The sequence below is a fragment of the Artemia sp. Qi Xiang Cuo genome, chromosome 6, assembly GCF_049724085.1.
Source record: "Artemia sp. Qi Xiang Cuo chromosome 6, ASM4972408v1, whole genome shotgun sequence".
NCBI lineage: Eukaryota > Metazoa > Arthropoda > Branchiopoda > Anostraca > Artemiidae > Artemia > Artemia sp. Qi Xiang Cuo.
This window is the reverse complement of record NC_142799.1, coordinates 60,454,350-60,481,341: the sequence shown is the minus strand read 5'-3', so window position 1 is coordinate 60,481,341 and position 26,992 is coordinate 60,454,350. Positions and strand designations below refer to the sequence as shown.

General features: G+C 34.8%; 1 protein-coding gene across 2 annotated transcripts in view; it reads right to left on the bottom strand.

Moving 5' to 3' along the window:
- Positions 1-26,992, bottom strand: part of LOC148951478 (lethal(2) giant larvae protein homolog 1-like) — a 333,083-nt gene that overhangs the window by 279,369 nt on the left and 26,722 nt on the right. For both annotated transcript variants that reach the window (XR_016141914.1, XM_089090903.1), the window contains exons 4-5: positions 24,800-24,884; positions 20,057-20,298 (exon numbers count right to left, since the gene is read on the bottom strand). Coding sequence is in view for 1 of the 2 variants with exons in the window: in XM_089090903.1 (XP_088947029.1) it covers positions 20,057-20,298; positions 24,800-24,884 (327 nt within the window). In the remaining variant the exon portion in view is untranslated. The remainder of the gene's footprint in view (positions 1-20,056; positions 20,299-24,799; positions 24,885-26,992) is intronic.

The window sequence follows — 26,992 nt, the reverse complement described above, 5'->3', positions numbered from 1 at the left end:
GATCTATTCATCGTAGCATACTCCTTTTGGTATTATTTTGGGGATTTAATTGAGTCAGAATGTAAATCTTTACTTGTGTTTCTGGTGTTGTCACTTTTTTTGCCAAAAATGGTGCTATATGTTGCGCTGAAACTTTTGGCATTTATACAATACGATACGAATTTATTATGTCAAATAACAAGAGTTAAATGAGACACAAAATATAATTTAATTATTCACACTTCCTTTTCACTTACTTATTACGCATTCGTGCTGTCTGTTCTCACTTTATTTTTCTTTTTTTTATACGAACCGCTGTTTATCTATCTGATTGGCATAGACATAACCTACATAAACTAAGTAGCAGTGAGAAGAGGGAACAGGTTCTTAAGCACTTTTTACCAATCACTACCTTTATCTAGGTTTGTAAACTCTTTTTAAGAAAAACACAAGACATTTATTTAATTATTTTAATGCAACTTTTATAACGTTGTAAATTTGACTCGCAAACGCTTACCTAGAATCAACTACAACTCTAATTGAAACAATTAGATTGCAACACAAATGGATGAAAAACAATAAAACACACTACAACAGACTGGATTAGGTTCTCCCCAAAATTCGGTTAAAAACATAATATTTTTTTGAAAATTTAAGGTCTGGTTCAAGTGACCCGCGTGTCAAATTGAGACTTCTCTTATAATCAAACGGAAACCAACTATGAAATGTTCAATATTGTCCCTAGAAGCATTGCACTAACTAAAGAGACGTGACAAAATATCTCTTTCGCATTAGTAGAAAATTCTTCCTTTTGTGGAGTAGTACCTATATATAGACAGAAAGCAGTGCCACCAACTATGCGAATTACACAACTAGTAGCACAAGTGTCCCCCCTCCCTCGACTCAGCTCGTCCCTTCTTTTTTCTTTAAAAGAGTAGTTAGAGGAAAGGTTATTCGTCATTCAAAAGGAACGAGTTAATGATGATAACCTCATTTAATCTTTTCATAGGCGTTACTTGAAGGCAATATATTTTAAGCGTTTTCTAGAACATTTATTAGAATATAATAAATCAAGCACAATGAAACAAGAATGTAAAAACAAATAACAGATACATAATTAAAAGACGTTTCATATATATGATATTAATATATATGTATGACATATATATGACTATATATTAAATATAGTCATATTTAATAACAACGGACATGTTCTTTGAAATTAGGCAGAGAGACTTATCCCTAAAATTAGGCTGGGAAAAATAAACTGTTAAAGTAATCAGAATAGTGCAAATATTCAATTTTAGTTTGACTGTCTTTTTTAATTCTGACCCTGAAAACAGAGGTTTAATAGCCACATAACCCTTGTTTCAGCCACGAAAGTAGTGGGATGTACATTTTTTTATCATCTATTAGAGCACTATAGTACAATGAAAGAAAAATGAAAAAAAAACTGATTAAAATATAATTCATAATCATGGTTATTAAAAAAAACAATTTTGATTAATAATTGAATGGATTGGAGGGACTTCACACTAAAAGTAGACTGGATAAAATCATTCTTTAAGTAATTAGAGCAACACTTTCTTAAATTTTGGTTCAAAAGCCTTGTTTAGTTTAAACCCAGAAAATAGAGTTTTCTGATTGCATCGCTCTTATTTTCAGATGTCGAATTGCAAAAAAATAATTGATTGTTTTTTAGCAATTCGAAAAAAGAAAGTTCAGATGCTAGAAAAGAGGTGAACAGAAACAGGCGTATATGAAAAGTTTAGATGCCGAATATTTATCCAGGGAGACATCCAACCAAAGAAACAGAACAGCAGTAGCTATAATATGGAAAGTTATTTATAGAATATACCAAATATCCTTCAATAATCGGCTTCGTGTTTCTTAATAGTTTCCGCAATACAATATCAGAGGAGTCCTTTACGAGATGGATTGAGTCCCATCTAATATATAGGCAGAAAATAAACAGATGGCAATAGTTACACAAATAATTAAAAAAAGAATATCTTAATTCTATAATACCAGGTTAATTCCATTAATAGGAACAAGATGAGATGAAAAGCGTTAGCTGAGTTTCAATTTAAAATCTAAGCAGCTCCCCACCGTTGCAAAAACCTTAAATTAACTAAAAAACTTTCTATTCAGAGAGATAGACAGAGTTAGCAGCTTATTGATGTGACATATTTAGGCAGCCCACAATCTGTGGCGGCACAAAGGATTAATCTTTGCTTGGCAATATGGGACCCGGAAACCGATCACAGCTGCCGCAAGGTCTAGAATAACATTGAGATTATAAATGGGCGCCTCCAAATAATAAAACCGAAAGAAGAGTATTGAAAAGTAATTGCGGTGGCACAGTGGTTTGATCTTCCCTTGGCAAAAAGGCACCCCGGGTTCTATGCCAGCTACCAGGGGGCCTGGGATTTCTTTGAGATTATGCATCAGTGTCTTCAAATAATCCAAACAGGAAGAAGAAGAATATTTAAAGTTACGTGATGATACTGAAAAGGAACGACAAATAGAAAAACATACTATTTACAATACTTGGAAGAAAGTTCGACAGATAAAAAGAGATACGGTAAATTAGCTTAACTACATCATTTTTATTTATGTACTTACATTCTCATCGTCGTTTAAGCTTTTCTTGGTGGGGGGGGGGGGCAGTATTCCAGTATATTCCTTTGGTATTGTGACTGCCAAAGATCATCAAATAAAATCTAAAACTTTCAAACCGACGCATGATAGAGCATAACTTTTTACGCTTGTTGACACTACTTGATGCTACTAGTACTACGGTACTAGTACTTCAGAGGGTTACTTAAGTATTTAAGTGGATATAGTAAATACTACACACAAGGATGCAGAACAAAAGGAAATGTCTTCAGCCAATCGTTATTGTACATGTTTATAGCTATATCACATCTGTATGGTCATTTTTGTATCGTTTTAGCATAGTTCACCAACTACAAGTGTGTTTAAATTCAAATTAGAATTGAATGGCTGACTTCATTAAACAGGAACAAAAAAATAGAGCCGTTTGTTGGCTGTTATAGAAAATGGACTGGCCGGGGAACTGGACTTACATAAGAAAAAAAATACAAATAGATTTTATTTTAATAGAAAAATTGACAATAACGCAGCTATTATCTTAAAAACCCTAAAAATCTAGAAACTATGACATAAAGAACTAATGAGGGCCGTATTTTCACTCATCAATTTGCTAATATATTAAATCTTTTGTAAGAAAACGCTTAAAAGTGAAATCTTTGAACTAAGATCTTACATCTTTTGTTGTTTTTATGCATACGCCTTCCATCATTCTGCTGTGATCAGTGGTCTGAGAACAATGATGAGCATATCATCAAAGTTCTCTCATCATTGTTCTATATGGCAGAAAGATGGCGTCTTTCACGCTTTTTACTATATCACTTCAATAGCTTCAGAGGGGTAAGTGGGAGCCGCGATAATCGTCATTAAACACGTCATCATTATATCATTTTCGTCATCATTAAACACTTCATAATGATGACGAAAATGCAATTCAATACAGGCTATTATTGTTACTACCAAATGCACAGTACGCCAAAACAATTTACAATTTTCAAATAAAAAGAGAAGGGAATGAACGAAAAAAAACCTAATAAAGGGAAAAAATTACATAAAATGCCGGGGTTTCTGAATACCAAAACAAGAAATTGAACTTATTCTACACTTAAGACGATATATTAATCATGATAATCACCACAATTAAACCCAGAATATCCCTAAATTGTATTTTATGGTCTTTTTCATGGAAAAAAATCGTACATCTTTTCAGTTTTCTTCTATAAGAATCAACAGTATGGGTTGCTATTTGTGTGTCGGAGGAACTTTTTCGACTATTTTTAATCCTGATTCCAACAGTGTTGTTTTATTAAAGTTTACATATCCTCAAGTTGACATGAAATATATAACTTAATATCATCTCCAAAAGATTCCATCTATGCTCTTTGACAGCCTGGATACACTTACACTCTTTTCCTTTACTTAAATTGTAAGAACAGAAGTAGTAATAGCAGTATAGTAATAATAGTAGCAATATTCGTTCTCGATATATCGCTGAGGTGTCTTATTGGCAACCATTTAACACAATGCCTTTTGATTTATTTTAAAGCAATATTTAGTTTTAAAGCATAATGGACCAATTGCCTAACTGTGGGGGGTTGACATGCCCAATATCTCTAGGGACATAGTTGCTGGAACGTTTTAATATGCTGAACAAAATGACTGTTTCGCAATTTTGACTGGATGCGTTTGGAAAATGAATGGGCTTGAGAGAAGTGCTGCTTGCCCTCCAATCTCTTGTTACTCTTAAAAAGGGCACCAGACACTCGCGCTGCAATTGAATGCAAGGGGGGGGATTTCCCCCTTGATATATCTAGTAAAAACATTTGAAACAAGTAAAAACAAAGGGAAAACAACTTAGATGTATTTTGTTTTCAGTAATGTGAAAATTATGTTCTGGTCTTTAGAAGGCATGGGTGTTGTCAGCACTACTCATGTTAATTTTTGCTCGTTTTGAGTTTGATTCGGTTATTTATTGCATGATTTAAATAAACAAAATACGTTTAAAGTGTTTAACTTTTTCAATTGAATAAATTAAAAATTATTAAAACTTAAAGAATATATATCAGTATATGTAAACTAAACTGACAATCCACAGCCTTTTTTCTAGTAAAGTGACAATTATGTTCCGGTCTTGAGAAGGTATGGGGGTTGTGAAAGACATAATGTCCAGACCTTTCAACTACACTGAACAAAATGGCTATCTCAAAATTTTGATTAGATGTGTTTTGGGAGATGATGAGCGTGGGGGAGGGGGCTTAATGCACTCCAATCACTTTTGACTAATAAAAATAGCACTAACCTTAATTTCCAATCGAATGAGCCTTTTTCGAAGTTTCTACGCCAACAAATGACCATCACAAAATTTTTATCAGATACATTACGGGAAATACGAGGTTTGGGTGTGGGGGTTGTCAACCCTCTAATCACTCTGAATCTTAAAAAGACCACTGGAACTTCTGATAACAAATCCAACAAGCCCCCTCCAAAGTTTATACGATCTCACTTTCTATATACACCTTATATGCCCCCAGGGCAGAACTTACCTTACCTTGAGGGATGTGTGGGGGGGGGTGTCATCCTCAAATACATAATTTCCGGTCCTTTCATTTACGTTGAACAAAATGGCGATGTCAAAATTTTGATTGGATGTGTTTGGGGAAATGGTGGGTGTGGGAGGGGGGTTAGTTGGCCTCCAATCACTTTTGAGTATTAAAAAGAGCACTAGCTCTTTCAATTTTCAATCAAATGAGCTCTTTTCGAAGTTTCTGCGTCAACATATGGCCATCTCAAAATTTATATCAGATATATTTCGGGAAAATACGAGGTGTGGGGGTATCAACCCTCCGATCACTCTGAATCTCAAAAAGGGCACTAAAACTTCTGATTAGCAATCCAATGAGCGGCCTCCTCCGAAGTTTATACGATCACCCTTTCTATATAAACCTTAAATGCCCGCAGGGCATAACTTACTACGCTTGCCCTGAGGGCTGTGGGGGTACCATCCTCAAAAACATAATTTTTGGACCTTTCAATTACGTTGAACAACATGGTTATCTAAAATTTTTATTGGATGTGTTTGGACAAATGGTGGGCGTGGGGGGGGGAGTGTTGGGGGTTAGTTGCCCTCCAAGCACTTTCGACTATCGAAAAGAGCACTAGCCCTTTCAATTTCCAGTCGAATGAGCCCTTTTTGAAGTTTCTACGACAACCCCTTCGATACGAAGTGCCCTGATCTAAACAAAAAAAAAAAAATAAGAATAATATATTGTGCCCACATCGCTCTTTACTTAGGCAGCGCCATTGCGCTGCCTATGATAAAATGAAACACAGCTTTTCCTTTTCATTTTTTAGAGTAAATATTAATTTTTATTTCTTTTCGCAACAAGGTAGCAAATCGTAAACGATACCATCTAAGCACATTAATTTATTGGTAGCATGTCATTTTTTTTAGTCAGCACTTTTAGGAATAAACAAAGATAATTTTTTTTTTGGCTAGAGATAATGGACCGCGAAAACCTATACTGATGGATTAACTTTATAAACATCCCGGTTCATTTGGCCAAACTCTTGGATTATTTTTTCAAACTGTACAGACAGGTAAAATTCCTAGATAATGGATTTTACTCTAAAATTAATAAAAAAAAAATTTCCAAAAAAAATTTTTTCAGAAAAAGTAGAGCCGTATTAAACTTAAAACCAGCAGAAATAAATTCCTATGACAATTCAGCTCAAAATCACCAAAATTACTACTGAAGAATAAATGAGACCAAAAACGAACAGAAACTGAAACAAACGATTATAACAAACATGATAAATCACACAATAAATAAATTCTGCGTGTAAAAAAAGACAAATTACATAATTTACAGTCCTTGCCCTGGGGGCTGTAATGCATTGCATCCCCGGAGGTATAGTTACTAGACTTTTAGACTATTTTGATCAAAATCGCTCTTTTAAGTTTTGGGCAGTGTTGAAGAGAGGGGGCACTTAAAAACGACAAGAGGGAGAGGAGAGCTGGTTGCCCCCGGTCGCTCTTCAACATTCCCTTCAATGCACCCTAAAAGTTCGAACTGAATACTCTCAGCCGTTCCTTATATATTGCTGACACGTCATTTTGACAACTAGGATGCACACAGCGTGTTTTGATTGAATTCGATATCACTCTCATCATTTCCTTAAAGTTTCACCTAATTACCCTGAGGATTTTTGGAGACCCAAGATAAAACATGCCCTCTTTTTCCAATACAAAAACTTATATGATAATAATGGACACCTTACATATCAAACTGTACTTGCCCCGGGGGTTATGGGGGTATTATCAGCCCCCCGAGGCATAGTTATTTGACCTTTGGATTATTTTGAACAAACTGGTTATATTAAAATTTTGATCAGGAGTATTTGGGTGGAAAAAAGCGTGGGAAGGGGGCTGGCTGCCCTACGATAACTTTTGACCCTTAAAAAAGGCGCTAGAACTTTCGACTTCCAATCAGATGATCCCCTTCCGAAGTTCATACGACCACCCCTTCATATAAAGTGTCTCTGGAGAAAAAATAAATAAAATATAAAACGTTGAAGTCTGATGATCCTTTATAATAGGCAACGCTACAGCTAGACCCCGGCGCCGCGCCGGCAGATCGACTGAACGCCGCCGACGAGAGGTCCGGTCAAACACCGCCGAAGTGTCGTAACGCCGCCGGCGCGACGCAGGCGCGCCGCCACCGGCAGAGGCGGTGGCGTTCAGTCGACTTCAAATTAATTTTGCGGCAATTCTTTATGGCATCAACCGCAAAGTCAGAGCTTTTCCTTCTCGTGTGGTTTAGTATTTCAATTTTCCTGATTAGAAATCAAGCAGGGCTTGCACTATCCCCGAATTTTCGGGTATTTCCCCAAAAGTCTATGCGTCACCCCGAAAAAAAAATTTGGCTCCCCGAAAATCACGCAATCATGGTGCCACACATAGCGATTTATCACCAGTGACTTTCCCTGCCAAATATTACTTTGCATACCATAATTCTTTACAATTATATTGTTCGTTAATTTTCGTGTCTTTTGTTACTCTGCATAAAAACCAGAGAGATGCCATATGCTATGGCAAATATTGTAATATACACAGTTCTTATTATGTTGACAAAAAAAAGTGTCGTCTCTATGAAATGAGTTTAAATCCTTCCAAATGCAGTTTCCCAATCGCTATTTTTTACATAATTTGTAGTCAAGAATTTTATTTTCAAGTTGAATAGAATTATAGAACGCATTCACTACTATACAGCTTCAGCCTTCAGTTGGATTTTGAAATTGACAGGCGACAGATTATTTCTACAGCTGAATTGCAGATTATTTTTTTTTGCTGTTTAATTTTTAATACTCAATTGTTGAACGCCGGATAGAAAATACAATCTTCTTTCTGAAACATTTTTACCCCCCCCCCCAAAAAAAAAATCTTCTATTTAGACAAAATCTAGCTATAGACTAAGCTATGTACAAGGTTGAGGAATTAAAGATTGAACCGGAAGTTACCCCAAAAATATGATTCATAAATAAATTGTAAATTACTGTCTATAGGGGGGGGGGGGATAGGGGGCTATCATTTTAAAATGATAATATTTGATTTTTTTTATTGAAAGCAGGGATGCCAAAAAGATAATTATTTTTTTCATTTAAAGTGGAGACAGAAGAAAATGATATCAAATTCCCTGAGAAACCATTGAAATATTTTGATAGACCCAGGACCCCCCATTAAGACTTGTTCATTGTCTTGGATATTTTGCGATTTCTCATAGGCTACTGGCCTAATTTGGCTTTTGTGTGTGCTCCCTTTTAATTTGATTCTTTGAATCTTATTGAATGCCAAAGCGAATCTATGACTCAGTTTTCCAATAATTTGAGGTATATCTGAATAATTTCGACATTTTTGTTGTTGTCTTTGTACCCCTTTACTCATACCCTCGTTTTTTTTTGTTTTTCAAGGAACACTAAGCTGTTTAACGTTAATTTGCGTGTTTGTTTCAACCATATAGTGACCTAGTTAATTATTAAATAAATTATTTTTCTAATGAAAGCTGAGACGGTATCCTATCAAGGTGGTATCCCGAGAGGGGGGGGGTAGGGAGGTATTACATTTAAATGATAATTTCTCGAATTTTGTTTTATTGAAAGCAGGGATCCCAAAAAGTTAATTTTTTTTTTAATTTAAAGCAGAGACGTTCATCAATTGTTGAACGCCGGATAAAAAATACAATCTTTTTTCTGAAACATTTTTACCCCCCCCCCCCCCAAAAAAAAAAATCTTCTATTAAGACAACATCTAGCTATAGTCTAAGCTATGTAAAAGTTTGGGGAATTAAAGATATAACCGGTTGTTACCCCAAAAATATGATTCATAAATAAATTGTAAATTACTGTCTATAGGGGGGGGATAGGGGGCTATAATTTTAAAATGATAATACCTCTTTTTTTTATTGAAAGCAGGGATGCAAAAAGATAATTATTTTTTTCATTTAAAGTGGAGACGGAAAAAAATGATATCAAATTCCCTGAGAAACCATTGAAATATTTTGATAGACCCAGGACCCCCCATTAGGACTTGTTCATTGTCTTGGATATTTTGCGATTTCTCATAGGCTACTGGCCTAATTTGGCTTTGTGTGTGCTCCCTTTTAATTAGATTCTTTGGATTTTATTGAATGCCACGGCGAATCTATGACTCAGTTTTCCAATAATTTGAGGTATATCTGAACAATTTCGAAATTTTTGTTGTTGTCTTTGTTGTAACCCTTTACTCATACCCTCATTTTTTTTCAAGGAACACTAAGCTGTTTAACGTTATTTTGCGTGTTTGTTTGAACCATATAATGACCTAGTTAATTATTAACTAAATTATTTTTCTAATGAAAGCTGATACAGTATCCTATCAAGGTGGTATCCCGAGAGGGGGGAGGGGTAGGGAGGTCTTACATTTAAATAATAATATCTCGAATTTTGTTTTATTGAAAGCAGGGATACCAAAAAGTTAATTTTTTTTTAATTTAAAGCAGAGACGGCATCCTATCAAGGTGGTATCCATAGGAGGGGGGGGGGGCAGTGAGCTATCATATTTAAATGATAATACCTCGATTTTTTTTTAAATCAGGGGTGCCAATAAGTTAATTATTTTTTCTATTTAAAGCAGAGACGGTATCCTATCAAGATTGTGTACAGAGGGGGGGGGCATAGGGATTTATTATATTTAAGTGATAGTACCTTGGTTTTTTTTTATTGAAAGCAGGGATGCCAAAAGTTGAAAAGTTGACAAAACTTAACAAGATTTTCGTGAATTATACTTGATACAGCACTCGCATGGTTTTTTCGTCCAAGGAGAAAGAAAATATGCGTCCAACCCTTTTTTTTCTTATTGATGAAACAGGTTTACTTTGAAAACATTCATTCATAAGAACCAGGCAGATTGACACTAAAACGAATTGGTGTGACGAAAGTGATATCGACATCCCCACCTAACGTTGCGCTCGAGTGACAATGGCGCCCTTTGTCCAGAGCCCAATTTACATTAAAAGGTCAGGTCCGAATAAAATCTTTCAATTTGGGAGGTTCAAAGAGCAGTCTTTTACAGTTATATAACCTCAGGGTACAAGATGTTGCAACGTTCTTAAGTAGGCTATTTACTGTGGTTTAAAAATTTCGATCACCCCACACATGATTACCAAAAATATGCACAAATATAACATATGTAACATTTGGAATATTATAACACTTTTTTCAAAGATTTGAAGAAAAGCAAAAAAGGATAAATATCCCTAACTACGCTTGAAAGCTATTTTAAAAAGAAACTCTTTGGAGATTTCCATGGAAATGACCATAGCAGAAGCTTTGAGCCTGGGTGGGGATCAAAGAGGAGTCTGAGTATTTTGACCACAGGTGACTTATTGTTGCGACTTTCATAAATTTGGTAATTCTTGTGAGCATTTGGAAATCAAAGCTTAAACTCAATAACTGATACTAAGTGTCCTAACATTTTGCTTGGATTAAAAGTGACGAACTAGGATGAAAATCTCAACATCTTCCTGGAGCTACTTCAACCTGCATATTATTTCATTTAATTACATTTAAAACGGTTGAGCTTTTCATTTTTTACCTAAGAAAATAGCTGGCACTTCATTTTTCTTCATACCGAATAAACTATTGAGTGTTTTTTGTTTCATTGTAATTGAAGTGTTCATGTTGTATTTTTCAATTTGATAAATTTACTCATTTTAGGTGCAGTTTGTAATGTGACTGGTATTAGATATTTATCAGTTTATAATTTGGAATGAATCCCCAAAAGAAAAAATGGATTATATTCAAAAGATCTGCCAATAGTATTAAAAAAGGTGCAGTTCAGCCTTAGCCTACATAAAATATATTTTATAAATAAGCAAAAAAAAAATTTAAATTTAATTTTTTTTTTTATTGTTATTAAAAACCGTTTTTTAATAAAATAAGTATTTTTATGAATCCAAAAGAGCAAAAAAAAAAAAAACAATCAATATCAAAGTCACCCATTTCAAGGTGAAAAAACAGATATAGGCAAAGGGCATTATGAAAAAATGAAGCTTCTGAGTTCAAAGTTATATTAAAAGTTTTTACCCAGATAACAGACGAATTTTGTGATACGGTATTTGAAGTTTTGTATGCAGTATTGCTCGATGAAAAAAACTACTAATTTTGATAATTATTTATGTTAAGAATACATAGCAAATAGATACTTCAACTACTCGTATTATGCAAGGGTTCTGAAACGCCACAGCCATTTCGTTTGTACCAGATTTCTACTTCTCTTGATGAATAACGAAGAAGACCAGTTTCCAGCCAGCAACTTGTGAATTTTTGAACTCATGAATAGGCTCGAATCTGTTGTAAATTTAAGCTGTGATTTGAGAAAGACTGATGAAAACATTAATGTTTGCGGTCAACATTGATCGCGCTGGCGGCGCGCCACCGACATCTTACCGGTGGCGCGCCACTGACATCTTACCGGCGGCGCGCTGTTTTTGGCCCCGCCGCCGCCGGTCTTCCCTCATGGGCGCGGCGCTGGGGTCTAGCTACAGCGCTGCCTCTGATTACAGTCAATGACATTTTTGCAACAATGTCTTTGCATAAGAAATACTCACGTCCATGTCGTACAATTCAAGCAAATGCCCAAAAGATGCTTAAAATGTCAGCCTTGCGAAAGCACCTTGAGCACCTTGCGAAAGACCGCGAGAGTGATGCTAAACGTGCAGACTGTGCAGGCCTGCACAGTTCTGAGAAAGAAGACCAGCATGACTCACAAATACTCAAAAGCGACCGACTAAATAGCGGTGCAGCGGCGACCAAAAATTACGGTGCAGCAAGTCGAGGGATTCAGTAAAACCGGTCAGGTTTTGCGATCTCTTTATTTAAGAACACGAAAAAATAGTACCAGAGTAAAGTTGATACTTTGAAAATTAGGAGACACAGAGGGCTTAGAGGACGCCCTGAAAAACTCCCGTAGTATGTGGCGTTCGCTTAAGCAGTGCAAAAGGGGTACCAGATTTCCAGCGGCCATTAAGCACATGCTTTCGAGTCGAAATACCGCATGTTCAAAAATGATTCGAATTTATTTTCAAGTGAAAAGTCGGAGCTCCTACTTCGGCAAAGACATTATTCTTTGGTTTCGAAAAATGTAGTCGATGATACAATCTCTAAGCTGAAGCGTCACAAAGCTCCCGGTATTATGGTAAACCACCTCAGGTCACACTGCCTTTGTTAACAAAGCATCCAGCGCTTTTCTTTCAAATGCGTTGACACGTCTTCGGTGCCGAAGTCTTTTTTCCCGTATTAGTCACAAATAAAGTCGCTAAAATAAGGAACAATACGAACCAGCAATGTAATTACTGCCCTATAACAGTCCTTACTACTCTCAGTAGGCTATTTGAAATAAGAATTTTCTGCCCCAGTTGTTAGTAAAGAGTAACATTTCTTTTGATAGTTGGGATTTTAGCCTAATATCCTGAACTGCCGTTGACAAGCCATAATCTTGCCACACTACGATCTAATTTAAACGATTTGTCGGCTGGATATAATGGTTTTGGTCTTTAGTAAATGCACAGAAAACTCAGTTCTGAATGAACAGCTTTCAGCTCACACCTGGTGTTGTTGCGGTTTCCTCAATACCTCGATTGAGGAAACCAGGATTTACCTAGGCACCACATTAAAGTATTTAAATATAGTATTTAAATATAGTATAAAAATTTAAATTTTAGTATTCAAATATAAGTATTTAAATATACACATTAAAGTATTTAAATATAGTACAAAATTTAAATTATAGTATTTAGATATAAACATTAAAGTATTTAAATATAGTTTAGAGTTTGGAAGCACGCAAACACTCATTATAAATCAAGTCGTGTGAATTTATGCAAAGCGTATGCAAACTTTGCGAAGCTAGAATGCAGTTGCGATGTATATGCTGGCAGAATTATATACAACAGTATTATAATTTGTTACCGCATTTGCTCTACATCTCCGCTCTACGGCCAGGATTGAGACAGACAGATAAATAGAGAAAGTTAAAGTCTGCATTTTTCTGCAAATACCTCAAGTTCCTTTTGCGTTTACCTCCATACGATTGGTAAATTTGACGTCTCTTGTTTTCCCCACTTATTATTTTTCTAAAGTGGGTTTTAAAATTTTTTATTAATGTTATCATTTAAATTTCGTAGTGAAAATGTCGTAGCCTAAAGAATAACAAAAATGAAAAGTTACAATGAACTGACCAATGGCTCTTGACTAGCTCTCTAATAACCACTATAGTCAGTTTTAAAGAATAAGAATGATTAAGAGTAAAATTTGTATAAGATTCATTAATTTGATCATTTTCATAAGAGATAACTATGATGACGTATACATAAATATGGAAAATCAGCCTAAATTTAAATAATTTCTACCTTATAATAATATAATAACATAGTTCGTTCTTCCCTTTTTAGGGAAGAACGTTCTTCCCTAGTTCTTAATCTTTTATCCCTTTTTTTACTGATATAATAAATAGTTGTTAATTTGTACATAAATTTTATCTTATCTCTTACACGATAAAAGACACAGCTCGTTTTTCTTTTTACTTTTTTTTTGTTCCCTATCCCCTTTTTATGTTGTTTTTTAAACATTTGTTAATGTATATATTATTATTAATTTCTTTCAGTTTTATCGGTTTTTATCTTTTTAACTAGTTGCCATTTTGCAGTTTTTAATGTAAGTGACAAAGGAATCATATAGCATTCTGATATTTTTTTTTTTTTGCATAGGTTGCCAATTTTTTAGTTGATGTGCTTGTGTTATGATTTTCTTGTTTATTTGTTTTTTTATGGACTTCAAAATTCGAATTCGGCCCTTTAGGGCTCGTGATAGTAATTTCTCGAAATAAATATCTATCTATCTATAAAATTTAAATAATTTCTACCTTATAATAATATAATAACCTAGTTCGTTCTTCCTTTTTTTACCCTGAGCTTTTCAAAGCTTTTTGAATAGAAAAATATCAAAGAAGGTAGACAAAACTTCATTTGTTCAATCTGTTATAAACTGGAAATAATGAGAAGCTCCCGGGGGGAGGGGAAGGGATTCAGTAAGTTTTTAATGCCACTTTATTGAATGAAATACAAAGTATAATCTGACGCTGTCCCTCTTTTTCAGTTGATAATCTCGAAGCCGTAAAAATTGCCTCCATACTTTAAAGTTCAGGGATATAATGTGAAGCCATAAAATTTCATACAGCAAAGTGGCAAAGACTTAGGCAAGAGTTCATTCAATATTACATTTTTCGAAGATCAGCTTACTAACAAAATAATTGAATTAAAACTCCCCACGAATATAAGCAGGTTGTCAAATTTGATATTGATCCCAAGTTTAGAATTATCGCTCCAGTTGGTAGCCAGAACCACTTAATGATCGTACAGAACATTTACATTTTCGTCTCTTAAGATATGTACAATAAGAAATTTTTCCTAAGGAACATAACAAAGGCTAAGCAAGAGTATGATATCAAATGGAGGGTTCAGACTCAGTCTCTTCCAGAGACTGAGTCTTATTCTAGGGGGAATCTAACAATGAGTCTCTTCTAGACTCAGATTATGTGCATGATTTGAGTGTCCTAGATAAAATATCAGCAAATCTAATATCATCACTTTCATGATATTGAACTATTGATTTAATAGATCATTAATTTTACATGTCAAATGGGAAGGTTCAGACTCTCATTCTAGGGGAAATCTAACAGTGAGTTTCTCCTAGACTCTACTTCTAGATTATTACTCTTCTAGACTCAGATTATTTGGATGATTTGAGTGTCGTAGATAAAAATGTCAGAAAAATGCCTTGAACTTGGACATCTGAGGGTTTCGAATGCTAGAATAGGTTGAAATTAATGCTAGGAAGACTGAGTCGCTTAGACTATTAATAACGACTGCATATATACCATATATGTAAACGTAATAGCATGGTATTGTTTTTCTGTTAATGTAAGTATTCTGATCAATCTTGAGTCAAAAACGTTTCATGATTATTCTAAGGGTAGATATGATGAATTTAGGGAGTTTTTACTTTCTATTGATACAACTGGAAAGTTTCAGCATTGTTCCATGGATATGAGCAGATCATTTGAATTTACCATCATGTAGTAGTAGAGGAGTATCAAAAGTTTATTCCACGGTGTTTTATTACAGAACCTAAAAAAAAAACAAAAAAAAAACGTAAGAACCTGCCATAAACTGTATCCATGAAAAACAAATTCTGGAGAGATTACTCGTTGGTTAAGGATGATAGATCCTGGTATGCTTATAAGAGAGCAAGAAATGTTACAAAAATGTTTCTGTGATCACACCCTGAATCATTCGAGTCATCTGAGATCGGCTCAACGTAGAGTTGTCCAAAGAGGAAGTATGCAAATAGACAACGATGATCAACCACCATCGTCTACAATCTTCAGTGATTCAGTCACTCGTGATTCTGTTGATAATGATAAGAGGTAGGCAGCTGTTTCTAATACAACAAGTCATCATTTTTTGTAAATTCTTCTGCCCTTTTGCAGCCTAATTCCATGTTGGTAGCTCATTTACTTCAAAATGAGTCACAGTTTGATGACCCACATGCTGCATCTGAATATGTACAAACCCTTATGCGTGGTTTTCTTGTTGATAAAGCCCCTGATATTGATGGTGTTTCAAATGTTGTCATACGTGAATTGACTTCTTATTTGGCCACTCCTCTTGCTTTTCTCTTTAACCTTTGTTTAGATTCCGGTAAATGCCCTGCTGCTTAGAAAAAGGCAGTGATAAAACCCCTTCATAATGGTGGATTAAGGTCAGATTTCAGTAATTATCAGCCTATTTCAAGAACTGCAACTTTTTCAAGAACTATCGAAAAAATAAGTGTTTATCAAGCCCAAAATTATTTTGAAAATATCTGTGGCATACAGCTCAGCATGGTTTAGAACAAACAGGTATTGCAACACTCACTTAATGGAGGTAATTAATGATTTTCAAAAGATGGCTGACTCATCTCAAAAGTTTGATTGTGTTTATATCGATCTTTGTATGGCATTTGTCAAGATTTCAGTATCTCTGCTGTTGAAAAAAGCCCAAATTAAGGGGTTGGATACATAACTCTGGCTCAGATTTTCTAACAGATAGGCCACAAAATTTCAGGGTGAAGTTTTATCTGAGAAGTGTAGTGTTTTAAGTGAAGAACCCAAGAGGAAATTGCTTGAGACCACTTTTATTTTTTTCATTTATAAATGAATTGCCGAAAGCAAACCTACATAGTATAATTAAAATGTTTGCAGATTATGTAAAGCTTTATAGGGGTAAATCTTTTCCAGTTGACGTCAGGATTGCCACCCGTTGATGAAAAAAATCACTAGGTTTTAATTATTTTTTGGTTGGTTTAGTTATTTTCTTCAATAATCTAGTGATTTATGTGCTGATCTAGTGATTTATTTATTTAGGCAATATATAAAATCACTAGCGGTGGCAACCCTGGTTGACGTGATTCTTCTACATGAAGATTTAAGGGCAATGTTTAATTGACATAATTTAAATTCAATGTTTATTCATCAGGGGAAATGTCCTATCGTGAATTATTTAATGAATGGAGCAGCATAGAAGTTTCTCATTGGTGATATGTTGGTACGTTCTGTTCATTCTATAAGGGATCTTAGTATTATCTTGTATAATCACCTAGGTTTGATAAACAAGCATTAGCTGTGTCATGCAGTTTGCTTTGCATCAAAAGAATGTTTAGAAGATTTAACCTGCAAAGCTTTACGACACTGAACAAGACAATAGCACGACCGGCTGTTGAATACCACTGGGTGGTATTCAAAAAGAAAATCTGAGTTACGTCTTATTGAAAAAGTGCAAAGATGAGTATTTAAATTTGTTCTTAATTTGAAATATTTACCTTATGAGCATAGACTAAGTAGTTTGAGCCTGCCATCTCTGTAATTCAAGAGGGATAAATTAGATTTAGTTAACACATTTCGAAGTGCTAAAGGCGTTGATAATTTATCTTGTGGTGATTTCTTTCAGTTCATCTACGCGGCAGAACTCATTAAAATTGTATCAGCAAAGGGTTTCAAGAAATGTTGGACAGGGTTCTTTCGTAAATCGTTCCAGTCAATCATGGAACATGTTCCCTGACCATGTTGTTTCAACAAATAATGTTGCAGCTTTTCAAAAGTTTGGGTTGAAACCACTATTTACAAAAAGCAGTATATGGAACCATAACGTGTATATTGTCTTAATTCTCCCTAAGGGGAGCTCTATGAAATAATTTCCTTGTCCAACGTGCGATATTTACTTATTTTTGTAATATGATAAGATTATGGATGTATTATTTATGTTACTAATATAACCAATTCCTGTTTATTGTCCTTTTTTTAGTACAAAGTTTGTTTCAGAAATTCTGTCATTATGTTCTGTTATTCTAATAAATATTGTTATCAGAAATTCTGTTATATTTTTGTAACATGAAAGGCCTATGGGACTGTAACGTTATGGCATTTTCGCTCAGAATCAGAAGCGCTGTCTCTATTTTAGTTGTTGTTATTTTGTAATAGCACATGTCTATGGGACTGGTACATTTATGGTTTTGTTGCTTCATTTTTCTATCATTTTTGTAACAAGATAAGTCTATGGCTTACTCCGTTTTTCATTTAAAATAAAATAAATAAATGAGGATAAAGAGGTGATGTTATGCAACAAGAAAATCGATCAAGTGGATAGCTTCAATTACCTGGGTACCATTATTAGTAATGATAGTGAATATGGTGAAGATGCAAAAAGTACAATAGTCAAGGCGCATGAGTGTTTCCTCGCACTTAAAGAAAGCTTTAAAGAATAAGTTTCTGAACTAAGATTAGTATACTGGAAGGACGGTAATAACAGGCCCTGTAACGGTCAATCATGGCCATTAAAAAACGCATCAAAAATTTGTTTATATTCATTTTTGTTACGTTTTTATGTGTTGGACAACATTTCAGGGACAAACTCCGCCTGTACAAAAGTGCAATACGATACATGGCCAACCATGGTCCTGTAAAGTGGGCGCTTCGAATGGTTGAGGAACCCAAGCTAAATATTTTCCAAAAGCATTATCTTAATATCACTTTCAAAGCTTATTTCATCGAGCGAAATTCAAAAAATAAGCAGTACGGAAGATATAATTCGATCCTATTTTCTAGGGCTATAAAGAAAGAAGTCAAGATGGCTAGGTCACGTTTTATGGATGAAGGATGATAGATTGCCAAGAATTTAACTATTCATATAGGGCAAAACGGTAAGCATTTGACCCCCAATGGGGTGGGTAGAGATTATTAGAAAGGACTAGAAGTAAGTTAGAGTTTCGCGGGAGAGAGAGAGCAAGGAGTGAGGCTCAGAACAGATTAGGGTGCAAGAGGAGCATGCTCAGCTTTGTTCGCCTCGGTTGGTTTTCTGCTGCAGCCAGTTTTTAGTAATAGTAGCATTGGGATCACCAATAACCACACTTCTTTTCCTCCTCTTTAAAGTCTAACCAGATTAGGGTGCAAGAGGAGCATGCTCAGCTTTGTTCGCCTCGGTTGGTTTTCTGCTGCAGCCAGTTTTTAGTAATAGTAGCATTGGGATCACCAATAACCACACTTCTTTTCCTCCTCTTTAAAGTCAAACCAGATTAGGGTGCAAGAGGAGCATGCTCAGCTTTGTTCGCCTCGGTTGGTTTTCTGCTGCAGCCAGTTTTTAGTAATAGTAGCATTGGGATCACCAATAACCACACTTCTTTTCCTCCTCTTTAAAGTCTAACCAGATTAGGGTGCAAGAGGAGCATGCTCAGCTTTGTTCGCCTCGGTTGGTTTTCTGCTGCAGCCAGTTTTTAGTAATAGTAGCATTGGGATCACCAATAACCACACTTCTTTTCCTCCTCATTAAAGTCAAACCAGATTAGGGTGCAAGAGGAGCATGCTCAGATTTGTTCGCCTCGGTTGGTTTTCTGCTGCAGCCAGTTTTTAGTAATAGTAGCATTAGGATCACCAATAACCACACTTCTTTTCCTCCTCTTAAAAGTCGAACTCGAATTTTCAAGTGAGAGTGTAAGGCTAACAACCTTTGCAGATGTCTTTACCATTAGAAAAGTGGGAGACAGCAATATTGAAGCAATTGAAACGTTAAGTTTATCAATAAGAATAAAATTTAAAAACAAAACGTTCTCCAAAAACTGCCATCTTTCGCCTAATCAGAATGTGTGTGTGTGTGTGTCAGTGTGTTTCTGTGTTTGTCTGTTGTGCTAGTCACACACACAGTTAATACGGCTGCAAAATCTTCAATCTAAATCGGCAGTACTCCCAAAATATTTCTACGTCCCTTTTTTTCTTTTTTGTTATGGATCCTTACTCGAGACACCATGCCCACTCTTACGTTTAAATAATATTTAATTGAGTTTTAACTTTTTAGATTGAGAAGAATACAGGTATTCCACAACGAAAAATTTGATACCAGCAAGTTTATGCTATTGAATACTAAATAAATTTTCGGCCACAAATTTATCTTGGTCTATACTTAGGCTTATTTCCGAGACTCGTACACAAATTCCTGAATAGTTTTGTCACAAAATAATAGGTATATTAGAAGCAAAACCCCTCGGGAAAAAAACTTTTTTTCATCTTCTTTTTTATACGGATTAAGTCAATTTAGCATATGTAACATTTATTTATGGTCACAAATACAATTAATATCGTGTGTATGTGTCTAGATATATTCACTAGTAATATTTATCGGTATACTATTTCAAAAATAATCATAAAAATTATTTCGTCTAGAAGACAAGAGACAACCTTATTAAATGAGTTCTTCTAAGATCAAGTCTCATAGGCTTCACCAAACCTTCTTTCAGTTCTTAAATAATAATTGTTGTCTCAAATGAATATGAATGTACAATTTACCTTTGAAGTACCGTGTCCAGGCGTATCACCTTGTCTTCGAGCTTAAAAGAGTGAAGATCAAGCTGATAGACGTTGCCAGCCTCTGTACCGAAATATAATACAGTGCCAGCAGTGTTGATGGCGCAAGCCGATATCTTCTTGACATTCTTTTCGAGCTCATATGTTTGTACTTGTTCAAGATTATGGCCGTTTACTTCCCACAAATGAATTGCATTGTCATCACAAACGGATAAAAGGCGTACCTGTAATAAAATGAAAGGATGCTAAAAATATTTCAAGCCTTTATCTTTTAACTAAAAGGCGGGGTAAATATATACGAATTCTATTCCATGCTTTTGCATGCTCTTTCTAAATATAATTATCATTACACTTTGCAAATGTACCCCTTCCGCCCTGATGGGTCTATATAAGCATATAGCCTTAATTAACTTATTTCTCTGTTGTTTTGTTAATTTTGATCCTTCGTTTTCTTTAGGAATAGGTTTTTTGACTTGTCAAAAGCATTTGACCAATATCTGATCATAAAAGATTTTCATATAGCCTGTGTTGGATAGCTAATATTTTATTAAAATTATGGGAGTAAACATGATAATGGGAGTATATGATGGGAGTATATGATAACATGCTGCATATTACAAAGTGAGAATTTTGTTGTCTAAGTGTTTGTTTTTAGTTTTGCATTCCTTGGACTATATATAAGACCATCAGAGGGGGAGGGGGCAGTGCATTTGTGAGTAAAACAATTATTATATTTGGAAAGAACATGAAAAGGTGTATTCACTTTCCCCTATATCAGCAAAGGACTCGTGTATATTTACCGAAGGCGGGTTCAAGCCTAATTTGCGTAATGGCGGCGACATCCTCTAATGCGAAGTAAATTCCACTCCTATGTTTTTTCTGATATTTACATCTAATTAAAAGCGAAATTTGTAGTAAGTGCTATTGAATAGATTTAATATATTGCCTGTTGACTTCATCCCATATCCACCCAAAATCCAGCAGTTAATCAGACCTGATGTTTAAACTACAATCTTTCTAATAGAGATATCACTGCAGCCAAAATAAGGGGTAAGATCATCTTTCACTCTCTCATTCAACCTTATATATACTACTGTCCAACAGTATGGCTATCAACATTCTCTTCTTTTACCTTTCCTGTTTTCAAAATTTATAACAAAGCAATTAAATTGGTGCCTGAGATGACAGACAAGCTCAGCATGAACCTGTTGGATGGTCAATTCACATACATCTTTCTTTCCTCTTGTTTCATTTTTAAGTATTTTCATGGACTCCTCCCTAATTTCTTCAAACAATTATATCTAATTACGCATTGAATCTTGTGTTTCTTTTTCTCTCAGAAATGATATGGATATTTGCATTCATAAAACCAAAACCATTAGATCAGACTTCAATCCAGTTTTATGTTGTGCCTCCATCTGGAATTCCCTACCAGTTAAAATTCGGCTATATCATTCCTATGGACAATTTAAAAAACAGCTAACCACCTCTTATGCCTAGACAGTTAGTTCTCTCCTCTCTTTTCCCCACTCTGTATCCTTTTCAATTTGTTTGTTTCATTTATTTTGATTGGCATGGTAGTTTTTGGTGTTATTCAGCTTTCTTTTGTTTTTCTTGTCCTTCTGTTTGATTTTAGTGCTATTATTTAATGTTATGTTTAGTCTTCCACTCTCACAGGCCAAAGAGCCTTTGTGGGGCTCTAAAGTTCTGCACTTTTTTTGTGTTTCTTTTAAATAAATTGATTGATTCATTAAAGCAAGCAACACATATCATATTACAAAGGATACATCCTAAATAAAACCAAATACATACACAAAAAAAGGATTAATAAGGCATTCAAACATCCCTAACATACTGTTTGAAAATTGCCCCAAAATTCAGCCATCAAGAACTGGCAAAAGGATCCTCGATTATATGTTCAAGTTTCAACTCTCATTTTTTCAAGTAATGGTTGCTTTGTAATATTTGTATATAGGCCCAAATGGTTCATTATGATATCAACAGTTTATGTCCAGGGGTCATAAGTGAAATTAGTCGATATAAAAATACATGCAGGGCACGAGTTGTGAGAATATCGTTCTGAGTACCCGTTTTCAAGTCTATCAGATCCCATGTTCAACCATGCTATTCTGGCCCGTTCAAACTATGAAAAGCCTATGCCAAGACACTTGGAACCTAGAAGGTGAAAACGCTTTAAAACTTTACTGGGTTGAAAACGGAGAGCCTGGATTTTTTTATTTTATTTTTTTTTTTATTTTAATTATTGTTTTTTTATTATTATTATTATTATCATATCCGCTTATAACATGCTTTTCGAACCCGGTACCTAAATACAACTCTATACGCTTGAATTTCTCACGGATTTTAGCCACTATGTGTTGTAGCATAGCCACGTTTGGCCCCTTCTCTCTTTGTCTGCTTTGTTTGGTACATTTGGAAGTAAATCAAACGGGCAAATACTATGGATGCATCGTTGCGTCATATTATGCGGCAAAATAATTCTCATTCACAGTTATAGTCATAGAGGTAGTGACTGAAGCAATATCTCACTTATTTTCTTCTGCGGGCAGTGGGAATCGATTCCATTTTTTTTTTTTTTTTTTCGCAATGAAAATTTTTGGGGATCAATAAACAAATATCTATGAACCTAGAGTAATAAAGGTCGCCAAAACTTTGTGACTTTGGAGTCACAAACATGTCTTTTGTGAGTTTGGAGTCACAAAAGACGAAATTAAGCACGATAAATCTCCGCCCATTTACCGCTTTATCTACATATTCACTACCCCAACGATCTTGAGCTACCAGTTTGGGATTTCAAAGAAACTGATTTTAGTACTTCTACAAAATAAATTCAAGTTGACTTTTAGGCTCATTGTGGGCAAAGAAGTAGGGAGGGCTACTACTGAGTCCGTGCTCTCTTCGGGGGTTAATTAATAAAATATAGCCTAAGGCGTAGAGAATAAAAAACGACTCTAAAATTTCGAACTGCGTCCCTTGAAAAACAATCAGTTTCGGATTCAACATAAGACATGAAAAAAATATTTATCAATATCTTTTTTTTAATTCTCAGAGATTAGCAATTTCCGCAATGATCTTTAATGTCTAGTACATAATTCGGACATGTTTTTTATTTTACTATAAAATTTTGCAGACTCAACCCCCTATGCCCTCACTCTAAAAGTAATTTTCAAGTAATTTTCCCTATGCAGGCTACGTGACTTGCTCTTGATAGAAAGACACTGTTTGACAGTGTCTTTCCTAGACAAATCTGAGCAACAAAATTGCCGATCCCTATTAATCAAACTGACTTTAATATTATGCCATCATCTAGCGGTACACAGTGTGTTACTACATTCAAACAGTAAAAACAAAAATAAAATGAAAATACAAAGATGAGTAAACACTTTAGACACTTTAATAGCACAAATAACTAAGATTCGGATATTCTAAAGTCTGTTTTATTACTTATATTTCAATAAATGAGAGGAAAATGGAGACATGAGGCAGGGGCGAATCTCCAGCCTTTTTTATTGGGAAAGCAAGAGGAGTCAAGGGGCATGGGATACATAATAATTTTTTCTCCACATCATTAGGGGGGAACTGCCCCCACCCCGAACGATGCCCCTGACATGAGGGGACATTTACTCCTGGAAATGAGGGCACTAATGTACAATGTCGAGAAAATCAAATCACTTTTTTCCTGTTATTTGGCACTCAAATCTTCCATCTTCCGAGAGGGAGGGATCACAACTTGTAATAGATATAAGACTATTGATAAAAGTTTGGAAAAAATCGACACATTTCATGAGAACTATTTTTTACGGCCATACACGGTTTGAGATAAAAACAAATAAATAAATAAATAAGAAATAGGAGAACAAAATACAATACATCCTGAACTTCATAATCTACACATACACCCAATATCTCGAAGGGAATGTTTTGCTTTATTGTCCTATTCTTCTTCCTCTTTAACATTTTCTTTCATTCTTTTCCTCCAATAGCTTCTTTTTCTTTTTTCTGTAATAAAAAACAACTATGGTGGTAATCTGGGAATGTGGCAAACATACTAACAGAGTTTTCCTACTGATGAAAAAATCTCGTATTCTATATTTTAATAAAAGACATAACATTGAAGAAAATGTTTCAATTATCATGGCATCAGAACAAGAGGAGTGATACGACGCTTCACCGTTTCACGACCTTTTTTTTACTCTTGATCAGTCTTAAGGGGATTTCCAATAATAGATGTTTAACTTACATTTAAAAAAAAAAAAAATATTTACTTGCCTTTTATTTTACTGAATCACCTCCTTTCTTTGCATTTTTTCGGCCTCAGTAGGGCTTCAATAGCACAAAGGTCCAGCCCTTTGTTCCACAACATTTTTTCGGGGAAAAGGCGTCCAAACAGAACAAAAAATATTTTTAGACATTCTTTATCGACTTTCCCGGGGAGAGGGCGGGCCATTCGATTGACCTCATGAGGGGGCCGATGTATATATATTTTTTGATTGCTTCTATTCTTTTTCTTGTTACGAGTCTATGTTATCGCAATAGAAAATTCCATAATTTGAAATAAATTTCATACTATCATTACCATTGTCATAAATAAGAAATACTGACAATTCTTGCGTTCTATTTGTCATTTAGATACACAGTATCTTAATATCCACTGTCATTAGCTATCATCTGCGAATAATTGCAAACAAAAAAATAAATAAATACCTGTCCAGGAAGAAATAAAAGCTTCAAAATTGTTACATCCGATGAGCTGTGATTTCCGTAAAATTCGACACCTGGCTTCCCAAATCTGAAAAATGATTGTACAGCATTAGAATAACAGAAAACAAGTTTAAAAATGTCCCACTGAAAATTCCTTGATTTTTCGAAGCGAAAATTCAAAAGCAATCAGAATATAATAAGTAACAGATAAAGAGAACATAGAGATCTTTCTATTTTGTAATAATAAAATGAAAATAGCTGATTTAAGTGCCTCTTCAGAATACAGAATTAATAAACATGGAAAAAGGAAAGATGTGATGGCTGTATTATAGAAACTAATACTCGTTGATGACACTTGTTTGTGTTATGCCTACTTATTATTACATAGCGTAATTCAATAGCTGACTAGCAAAGCCAACTTCACTTTCCATTTGATATTTCCTTCCATCTGATATTGTGCCGACCTTTAACATTATGGGCAGGGGCGTAATTTGCTATGGGGCAGGGGGGCAACTGTCCCCTTCGAACCCAAGTCCCCCCCCGACCTCAGTTTCCCCCCCCCGACCTCAGTTTCCCCCCCCCCCGACCCCAGCTTAAATTTAGTTTCTGAAAAAATCTTGACAAAATTAAGATAAGCCTGCATAATTCAAGTATCTAGAGAAGAAGGGAAATTTTCTTTAGTATATCTTTGCCTTTATGGTAATGTATGACTCATTATTTAGTTTTCACTGTCATTTTCACTTGATTTGGGAAAATTGGCTCCAATTTGCCCCCCTCACCCAGTATTTTGATGAAATTACGCCTCTGATTATAGGGCGTTATTCACGAACTGGCTAGCAAAGCATACTTCGCTTTTCATCTGATATTTACTACTAGGGGAGAGCTGACATGATGGAAAGTATTACTGGTTAGTGGTTTTAGGGTCAAATTTAAATAATCAGACTCCAGGCATTAAAAAGCTTATAGACTTGGCTTTAAAACTTATGGTTACGTCTTACTAATGACGTTTTGACGTATTACTATGACGTATTACTGGTTAGTGGTTTTAGGGTCAAATTTGAATAAACAGACTCCAGGCATTAAAAAGCTTATAGACTTGGCTTTAAAACTTATGGCTACGTCTTACCAATGACGTTTTGACGTATTACTATGACGTATTACTGGTTAGTGGTTTTAGGGTCAAATTTGAATAAACAGACTCCAGGCATTAAAAAGCTTATAGACTTGGCTTTAAAACTTATGGCTACGTCTTACCAATGACGTTTTGACGTATTACTGGTTAGTGGTTTTAGGGTCAAATTTGAATAAACAGAATCCAGGCATTAAAAAACTTATAGACTTGGCTTTAAAACTTATGTCTACGTCTTACCAATGACGTACAAAAAAAGATATTCCGTCACATTATCACAATACTTGCGATGTTAAACTTAAACTGATGCCCCATTGACATAATAGCTAAGAGATACTAAAGGTGACTCCTTTAATCTTAAGTGGAAACAGCTTGCGAAGAAGAAGAAGTATAACAGCCTACATATTTCAGTTTTCTTTATATTGTAAATCAATAACTGTTTGAAATGAACAATGTTTTTGTTTACCTTGCATCCATAAATGAGACCCAATTACTGATGCTAGATTGTTGAGATAAGTTGACTACGACAATGGAAGCGTGATCAATTTTCAGATTACTTACTTTTTCAGTCGATTTTAATATTTGGTCTTATAAGCCAGCTTCGCTTTACATTGGGTATGCATGCCGTTAAGACACAGTTTGTCGTGAATAACCCCATTATAAAATTTTTGTATTAACTGGATGCTCCAGAGTAGCATTACCACCTATTTTTTTTAACATATGCAAGATGACAGTGGAATTTTGTGAAAAGTATTCGCTCTCAAGTTCCACGTGTTAGTATTTGTTTAAGATAATTATGTATTGACGAACAAAAAATTGCATGTAATGATATTCCGGTTTACACGGAGTTAGTACAAAAATTTGGTACTATGACTTTTTGCAAGTTCTCCAGATAAGACGTTCTGCAATAAGTGTATTTAAATTACTAGTTAACATTATTATCTAGAAGTAATTAAATATGTTTCTTTTAATTGTTAGTTGAATTAGATTATATTTTAGAAAAATAGAAAATAATAAAGGTTGTTGTAAATTGTAAAGCACTGCATTGATATTTGGCTAGACTTCTA